Source organism: Rhinolophus sinicus, chromosome 9, assembly GCF_057876585.1.
Source record: "Rhinolophus sinicus isolate RSI-liver-muscle chromosome 9, RSI-T2T, whole genome shotgun sequence".
NCBI classification, from domain to species: Eukaryota; Metazoa; Chordata; class Mammalia; order Chiroptera; family Rhinolophidae; genus Rhinolophus; species Rhinolophus sinicus.
Genome location: NC_142509.1, coordinates 19,853,477 through 19,863,594, shown reverse-complemented (window position 1 = coordinate 19,863,594; position 10,118 = coordinate 19,853,477). Strand labels below are relative to the sequence as shown.

At 37.0% G+C, this 10,118-nt stretch overlaps 1 protein-coding gene across 1 annotated transcript in view; it reads left to right on the top strand.

The window, feature by feature from the left end:
- The first annotated feature begins 245 nt into the window (after nt 1–245).
- Nucleotides 246–10,118, top strand: part of LOC109439166 (immunoglobulin lambda-1 light chain-like) — a 556,184-nt gene continuing 546,311 nt past the window's right edge. The window contains exons 1-2 of the mRNA XM_088800908.1: nt 246–389; nt 476–777. Coding sequence (XP_088657034.1) covers nt 341–389; nt 476–777 — 351 coding nt within the window. The 5' untranslated portion in view covers nt 246–340. The remainder of the gene's footprint in view (nt 390–475; nt 778–10,118) is intronic.

Below are 10,118 nucleotides of genomic sequence, written 5' to 3'. Positions count from 1 at the left end.
GGCGCTGTGGATCTTCTCAGAACGGCAAGGCCTGCAACCAACTCAATGGTTCTAATTGAATGGGCCCTGCGCCCAAGCTCATGGCCTGAGTTAAGGTTACAGCAGGTGCTTCCTCTCAAGGGACAGACTCAGAGCTCACAACCACCACAGCCTTCTCCTGAGAGTGAAGCTACAAACTGGGCTGAGGTCACAGAATACAACGGTGCTGTGGGCTCATATTTGCATAATGCCCCAGAAAACACACCCTTTATCCAGGGAGCTGAGGAAGAGATAAAGGGACGCCCCAGAGACCAGAACCAGCGTGAGGACAGGGGACATTGGACATTGGAAAGTCTTCACCATGACCTGGACTCCTCTCCTCCTGCTCCCCCTCCTCACTCTCTGCCCAGGTTCAAGGACATTTCAGAGACCAGCCTTTGGAGGGATCCCTCTACCTTGATTCTTCATTCCTGACCTGTGTCTGTTTTCATTTCAGGATCCAGTTCTCAGGCTGTGGTAACTCAGGAGCCCTCACTGGCTGTGTCCCCAGGAGGAACAGTCACTCTCACCTGTGGCTCCAGCTATGGAGCACTCACCAATGGTCACTATCCACACTGGATACAGCAGAAGTCTGGCCAAGCCCCCAGGACACTGATTTCTAATACAAACAAAAAACACTCCTGGACCCCTGCCCGGTTCTCAGGTTCCATCGTCGCAGGCAAAGCCACCCTGACCCTCTCGGGGGCCCAGCCCGAGGACGAGGCTGAGTATTACTGCTTTCTGGTGTATAGTGATCATTTACACAGTGACAGATGTAAGTAGGGAAGTTAGACAAAAACACCCAGGCTCAGTGCACCCTCGGTTCCTATATCTTTGTTCACTAGGCTGTGACTAGGCTGTGTGGGCTCAGGGGGCTCGCTCTTCATGGCACGAGAAGAGGTAGCCAAATCAATTTTTCTATGCTGTCAAGTTTTTTTTAATCTTTCTATTTTAGTGTTGTTGTTTTTAAAATGAAAGTTTATTAGGGTGAATACTGTTAGTAAAGGTACATAGATTTCAGGTGTACAATTCTGTAATACACCATCTATATATCTCATTGTGTGTTTACCACCCAGAGTCAGTTCTCTTTCCATCACCATATATTTGATACATTTACTGTCATCTACCACTCCACTACTCCTTACCCTCTGGTAACCCCTAAACTATTGTCTATGTATATGAGTTTATGTTTCTTCATTTGATTGCCTTGTTCTTTTGTGTTTTCAGTTTTATATAACACATATCAGTGAAATAATATGGTTCTCAACTTTTTCTGTCTGACTTATTTTGCTCAGCATAGTAGTCTCAAGATCCAGCCATATTGTTGCAAATGGTCCTATTTCATCCTTTCTTATGGCCAAACAATATTCCATTGTGTACATATACCACACTTCTGTATCCAATCATCTTCGAAGGACACTTTGGTTGTTTCCACATCTTGGCCACCGTAAATAAAGCTACAATGAACATTGGAGCACAAGTGTCTTTATGTATAAATGTTTTCAGATTTTTTGGGTAGATACCCAGGAGAGGGATTGCTGGGTCATACGGTAATTCTATTCATAATTGTTTGAGGAACCCCCACACTGCCTTCCATAGCAGACGTACCAGTCTGCATTCCCACCAACAGTGTATGAGGGTTCCTTTTTCTCCACAGCCTCTCTGACACTTGTTAGTATTTGTCTTGTTGATGATAGCCAATCTAACTGGGGTGAGGTGATATCTCATTGTGGTTTTTATTTGCATTTCTCTGATGATTAGTGATGTTGAACATTTTTTCATATGTCTATTTGCCATTTGTATGTCCTCTTTGAAGAAATGTCTCTACAGGTCCTCTGCCCATTTTTCAATTGGGTTGTTTGTTCTTTTGTTGTTGAGTTGCATGAGTTCCTTGTATATTTTGCCCCTTATCGGAAGCACTGTTTGCAGAAATCTTCTCCCATACAGTTGGTTACCTCTTTATTTTGTTGATGATTTCCTTTGCTGTGCAGAAGCTTTTGAGTTTGATATAGTCCCATTCATTTATTTTAGCTTTTATTCCCTTGCCTTTGGAGTCAAATTTGTAAAATGCTCTTTGAACCCAAGGTCCACAAGTTTAGTACCTATGTTTTCTTCTATGCAGTTTATTGTTTCAGGCCTTATGCTTAAATCTTTGATCCATTTTGAATTAATTTTGGTACATGGTGACAAATAGCAGTCCAGTTTAATTCTTTTGCATGTGGCTTTCCAATTCTCCCAGCACCATTTACTGAAGAGGCTGTCTTTCCTCCATTGTATGTTTCTTGCTTCTTTGTCAAAAATTATCTGTCCATATTTATGTTGGTTTGTTTCTGGGTTTTCAATTGTATTCCATTGGTCTATGTGTCTGTTTTTCTGCCAATACCATGCTGTTTTGATTATTGTAGCCCTACAGTACAAGCTAAAGTCAGGGCGTGTGATACCTCCAGTATTGTTCTTTTTACTTAAGATTGCTTTGGCTATTCGGGGTCTTTTGTGGTTTTAAACAAATCTGATGATTTTTTTGTTCTATTTCTTTAAAAAATACCTTTGGGATTTTGATGGGGATGGCATTAAATCTGTATATTGCTTTGGGTAATATGGCCAATTTAACTATGTTGATTCTTCCAATCCATGAGCACGGAATGTCTTTCCATTTCTTGTGTCTTCTTCAATTTCTTCTAAAAAGGTCTTACAGTTTTCAGCATGTAGGTCTTTCACATCCTGGTTAAGTTTATTCCTAGGTATTTTATTCTTTTTGCTGCAATTGCAAAAGGATTTTTTTTAAATGTCTTTTCCTTAGATTTCATTGTTAGTATATAGGAATGCAATGGCCTTCAGTACGATGATTTTGTAGCAGGCAACTTAACTATATTCATTGACGGTTTCTAATAATTCTTTGGTGGAGTCTTTAGGGTTTTCTACATATAGCATCATGTCATCTGCAAAGAGTGACAATTTAACTTCTTCATTCCCAATTTGGAAACCTTTTATTTCTTTCTCTTGCCTGATTGCTCTGGCAAGGCCTTCCAATACTATGTTGAAAAGCAGAGGTGATAGGGGACAGCCCTGTCGTGTTCCTGAACGTAGAGCAAAGGGCTTCAGTTTTTCACCATTACTTATGAGATTAGCTAAGGGTTTGTCACATATGGCCTTTATTATGTTGAGGTATTTTCCTTCTATAGCCATTTTATTGAGTGTTTTAATCCGAAATGGATGTTGTATCTTGTCAAATGCCTTTTCAAATGCTTTTTCTGCATCAATTGATATAATCATATGATTGTTGTCCTTTATTTTGTTTATGTGATGTATCACATTGATGTATTTGCGGATGTTGAACCATCCTTGTACCCCTGGGATGAGCCCCACTTGGTCGTGATGACTAATCTTTTTAATGCATTGTTGTATTCGATTTGCTAGAATTTTATTTAGGATTTTTGCATCGGTATTCATCAGAGATATTGGTCTGTAGTTTTCTTTTTTTGTGTTGTCCTTTCCAGGTTTTGGTATCAAGGTAATGATGGCCTCGTTAAATGAGTTGGGGAGTACTGTTTCTTCTTCAATTTTTTGGAAGAGTTTGAGCAGGATTGGTATTAGATCCTCTTTGAAGGTTTGGTAGAATTCACTAGTGAAGCCATCTGGTCCCGAACTTTTGCTTTTGGGGAGGTTTTGGATGACTGATTCAATTTCCTTACTGGTGATCGGTCTGTTTAGGTTTTCCAGTTCTTCGTGGTTCAGCCTTGAAAGGCTATATGTTTCTAAGAACTTGTCCATTTCTTCTAGGTTATTGAATTTGGTGGCATACAATCCTTCATAGTATTCTTGGATGTCCTTTGTATTTCTGTGGTGTCCGTGATAACTTCCCCTTTTTCATTTCTGATTTTGTGTGTTAGTGTTTTCTCTCTTTTTATCTTCGTGAGCCTAGCCATGGATTTGTCAATTTTTTTAATCTTTTCAAACAACCAGCTCTTTGTCATATTATTTTTTTCTATTGTCTTTTTGTGCTTTATTTCATTTAGTTCTGCTCTGATTTTTATTATTTCCTTTCTTCTGCTGACCTTCGGTTTCATTTGTTTTTCTTTTTCTAGTTCTTTAAGGTGTAACGTGAGGGTATTTATTTGGGATTTTTCTTGTTTCTTGAGATAGGCCTGTAATGATATAAATTTCCCTTTTAAAACGGCTTTGGCTGCATCCCAAAAATTTTGGTAGGATATATTTTCATTGTCATTTGTTTCTATGTATCTTTTGATCTCTCCTCTAATTTCTTCTTTGACTCGGTCGTTTTTTTAAAAGTATATTGTTTAATCTCCATGTATTTGTGTTTTTCCTGCTTTCTTTTTGCGGTTGATATCCAATTTCAAAGCCTTGTGATCAGAGAATAGGCTTGGTATGATTTCAATCTTCTTAAATTTGCTGAGGTTAGTTTTATGTCCCAATATATGGTCTGCCCCTGAGAATGTTCCATGCACACTAGAAAAAAAATGTATAGTCTGATATTTTAGGCTGGAGTGCTCTATAAATGTCAATTATGTCCATTTCATCCTGTGTGTCATTTAGGGCTGCTATTTCATTATTTATTTTCTGTTTGGATGATCTAGCCAAAGCTGTCAATGATGTATTTAGGTCCCCTAGTATAATTGTGTTTTGGTCAATTTATCCCTTTACTTCTGTTAGTAGTTGCTTGGTATATTTCAGTGCTCCCTGACTAGGGGCATAAATATTGATGATTGTTATGTCTTCTTGTTGCACAGTCCCCTTTACCATTATGAAATGTCCATCTTTGTCTCTTATTACATTTTTCACTCTAAAATCGGTTTCATCTGATATCAGTATGGCTACCCCTGATTTTCTCTGGGTACCATTTGCTTGGATTGTCAATTTCCACCCTTTCACTTTGAGTCTATGTTTGTCCTTGCGGCTGAGATGTGTCTCTTGGAGACAGCATATGGTTGGGTTTAGTTTTTTGATCCAATCTGCTATGCTGTGCCTTTTCGTTGGTGAGTTCAGTCCATTTACATTTAGGGTGATTATTGATATGTGAGGTTTTCCTATTATTTTATCTTTAGTTTTCTGGTAAAACTGTGTCTCCATTGTTTCTTTGCCTTTTTGTTGTTGTCTATTATTTCTGTGTGGTGGTATTCTATGATGTTTCCCTCTGTTTCTTCTTTTATTTCAGTATATATTTCAGTTCCGGATTTTTTTTTTTTGAGTGGTTACCGTTAACTTTATGTAAAAGAAAGTTTGATATTTAGAGTATTCCATTTTCTTCATCATGCTTACTTTCTCCATTCCCAGGGGAGGTTTTTTCAGGGGAAGCATTAAGAATTTACAGGAATTAAGCAAAGATATCCTTTAGATCTGAAGGAGGAATAAAGACCTTTCCAGACATACAGAAGCTGAGGGAATTTTCTAATACACGACCTGCACTACAAGAAATACTACAGGAGGCTATTCGACCACCATCAACAGGGACAATTTGTGGCAACCAAAACATAAAAAGGGGGAGAGTAAAGGCCTGAACCGGAATATGGGAATGGAGAAAGTAAGCGTGCTGAAGAAAATGGAATACTCTAAATATCAAACTTTCTTTGACATAAAGTTAACGGTAACCACTCAAAAAAAATCCAGAACTGAAATATATACTGTAATAAAAGAAGAAACAGAGGGAAACATCATAGAATACCACCACACAGAAATAATAGACAACAACAAAAAGGCAAAGAAACAATGGAGACACAGCCTTAAAAGAAAACTAAAGATAGAATGACAGGAAATCCTCACATATCAATAATCACCCTAAATGTAAATGGACGGAACTCACCAATAAAAAGGCACAGAGTAGCAGATTGGATCAAAAAATTAAACCCAACCATATGCTGTCTCCAAGAGACACATCTCAGCCACAAGGACAAACAAAGACTCAAAGTGAAAGGGTGGAAATTGACAATCCAAGCAAATGGTACCCAGAGAAAATCAGGTGTAGCCATAATGATATCAGATGAAACCGATTTTAGAGTGAAAAATGTAATAAGAGACAAAGATGGACATTTCATAATGGTAAAGGGGACTGTGCAACAAGAAGACATAACAGTCATCAATATTTATGTCCCCAATCAGGGAGCACTGAAATATACCAAGCAACTACTAACAGAAGTAAAGGGATAAATTGACCAAAACACAATTATACTAGGGGACCTAAATACATCATTGACAGCTTTGGCTAGATCATCCAAACAGAAAATAAATAATGAAATAGCAGCCCTAAATGACACACAGGATGAAATGGACATAATTGACATTTATAGAGCACTCCATCCTAAAACATTAGACTATACATTCTTTTCTAGTGTACATGGAACATTCTCAAGGTTAGACCACATATTGGGACATAAAATCAGCCTCAGCAAATTTAAGAAGATTGAAATCATACCAAGCCTATTCTCTGATCACAAGGCTTTGATATTGGATGTCAACTGCAAAAAGAAAGCAGGAAAAACACAAATACATGGAGATTAAACAACATACTTTTAAAGAATGACTGGGTCAAAGAAGAAGTTAGAGGAGAGATCAAAAGATACATAGAAACAAATGACAATGAAAATACATCCTACCAAAATTTTTGGGATGCAGCGAACGCAGTTTTAAGAAGGAAATTTATATCATTACAGGCCTATCTCAAGAAACAAGAAAAATCCCAAATAAATAACCTCATGTTACACCTTATGAACTAGAAAAAGAAGAACAAGTGAAAACCAAGGTCAGCAGAAGAAAGGAAATAACAAAAATCAGAGCAGAACTAAATGAAATAGAGAACAAAAAGACAATAGAAAAAATTAATGTGACAAAGAGCTGGTTCTTTGAAAGATTAGCAAAATTGACAAACCCTTGGCTAGACTCACTAAGATAAAAAGAGAGCAGACACTAATTAACAAAATCAGAAACGAAAAAGGGGAAGTTATCACGGACACCACAGAAATACAAAGGACATCCAAGAATACTATGAAGGATTGTATGCCACCAAATTCAATAACCTAGAAGAAATGGACAAGTTCTTAGAAACATATAGCCTTTCAAGGCTGAACCACGAAGAACTGGAAAACCTAAACAGACCGATCACCAGTAAGGAAATTGAATCAGTCATCCAAAACCTCCCCAAAAGCAAAAGTTCGGGACCAGATGGCTTCACTAGTGAAATCTACCAAACCTTCAAAGAGGACCTAATACCAGTCCTGCTCAAACTCTTCCAAAAAATTGAAGAAGAGACAGTACTCCCTAACTCATTTTATGAGGCCAACATTACCCTGATACCAAAACCTGGTAAGGATAACACAAAAAAAGAAAACTACAGACCAATATCTCTGATGAATACCGATGCAAAAATCCTAAATAAAATTCTAGCAAATCGAATACAACAATGCATTAAAAAGATTAGTCATCACGACCAAGTGGGGTTCATCCCCAGGGCACAAGGATGGTTCAACATCTGCAAATATATCAATGTGATACATCACATAAACAAAGTAAAGGACAAAAATCATATGATTATATCAACTGATGCAGAAAAAGCATTTGACAAGATACAACATCCATTTATGATTAAAACACTTAATAAAATAGGTATAGAAGGAAAATACCTTAAAATAATAAAGGCCATATATGACAAGCCCTCTGCTAAGCTGATAATTAATGGTGAAAAACTGAAGCCCTTTGCTCTATGTTCAGGAACACGACAGGGCTGTCCCCTATCACCTCTGCTTTTCAACATAGTATTGGAAGGCCTTGCCAGAGCAATCAGGCAAGAGAAAGAAATAAAAGGTTTCCAAATTGGGAATGAAGAAGTTAAATTGTCACTCTTTGCAGATGACATGATGCTATATATAGAAAACCCTAAAGACTCCACCAAAAAGCTATTAGAAACAATCAACGAATACAGTAAAGTTGCTGGCTACAAAATCAGCGTACAAAAGTCCATTGCTTTCCTATATACTAACAATGAAATCTCAGAAAAAGAAATACAAAAAACAATTCCTTTTGCAATTGCAACAAAAAGAATAAAATACCTAGGAATATACTTAACCAAGGATGTGAAAGACTTATATGCTGAAAACTATAAGACATTTTTGAAAGAAATTGAAGAAGACACAAAGAAATGGAAAAACATTCCGTGCTCATGGATTGGAAGAATCAACATAGTTAAAATGGCCATATTACCCAAAGCAACATACAGATTCAATGCAATCCCCATCAAAATCCCAATGGCATTTTTAAAGAAATAGGACAAAAAATCATCAGATTTGTTTGGAACCACAAAAGACCCCGAATAGCCAAAGCAATCCTAAGAAAAAAGAACAATACTGGAGGTATCACACTCCCTGACTTTAGCTTGTACTACAGGGCTACAATAATCAAAACAGCATGGTATTGGCAGAAAAACAGACACATAGACCAATGGAATACAATTGAGAACCCAGAAATAAAACCACATAAATATGGACAGATAATTTTTGACAAAGAAGCAAAAAACATACAATGGAGGAAAGACAGCCTCTTCAATAAATGGTGCTGGGAGAATTGGATAACCACGTGCAAAACAATGAAACTTGACTGCTATTTGTCACCATGTACCAAAATTAATTCATAATGGATCAAAGACTTAAGCATAAGACCTGACAAAATAAACTGCAAAGAAGAAAACATAGGTACTAAAATTATGGACCTTGTGTTCAAAGAGCATTTTATGAATTTGACTCCAAAGGCAATGGAAGTAAAATCTAAAATAAACAAATGGAACTATATGAAACTTAAAAGCTTCTGCACAGCAAAAGAAACCATCAACAAAATAAAGAGGCCACCAACTGAATGGGAGAAGATTTTTGCAAACAGTGCCTGCGATAAGGGGCTAATATCCAGAATACACAAGGAACTCATGCAACTCAACAACAAAAGAACAAACAACCCAATTGAAAAATGGGCAGAGGACCTGGAGAGACATTTCTCCAAAGAGGACATACAAATGGCAAATAGACATATGAAAAAATGCTCAACATCACTAATCATCAGAGAAATGCAAATCAAAACCACAATGAGATATCACCTCACCCCAGTCAGAATGGCTATCATCAACAAGACAAATAGTAACAAGTGTTGGAGAGGCTGTGGAGAAAAAGGAACCCTCATACACTGTTGGTGGGAATGCAGACTGGTGCAGCTGATATGGAAGTCAGTGTGGAGGTTCCTCAAAAAATTACGAATAGAATTACCGTGTGACCCAGCAATCCCTCTCCTGGGTATCTATGCAAAAATCTGAAAACATTAATACATAAAGACGCATGTGCTCCAATGTTCACTGCAGCTTTGTTTACGGTGGCCAAGACATGGAAACAACCAAAATGTCCTTCGATAGATGAATGGATAAAGAAGTGTGGTATATGTACACAATGGAATACTATTCGGCGGTAAGAAAAGATGATATAGGAACATTTGTGACAACATGGGTGGATCTTGAGAGTGTAATGCTGAGCGAAATAAGTCAGACAGAAAAAGCAGAGAACCATGTGATTTCACTATATGTGGTATATAAACCAAAACCAACAAAAGAACAAGACAAACAAATGAGAAACAGAAACTCATAGACACAGACAATAGTTTAGTGGTTACCAGAGGATAAGGGGGGTGGGGGCTGGTAGGTGAGGGTAAGGGGGATCGAATATATGGTGATGGAAGGAGAACTGACTCTGTGTGGTGAACACACAATGGGATTTATAGATGATGTAATACAGAATTGTACACCTGAAAAAAAGAAAAAGAAATTTACAGAAATTAGATGTATAGTCCTGACATTAAGGAGTTAAAGTGACTATAAATATATATATATATATATATATATATATATATATATATATATAAATATATATATGTATATATACATATATATAGAGAGAATGACTATATAATGTATGTGTATTATATTATACGTGTATGTCACATTATGTTATTTATTAATTTTATGTTTATAATATATACATACGTTCATATAATGCCTCTGTCACTAGAAAATTTGATGAGATTTAGTCACAGGATTAAAATAATTGTTTCTATTCATA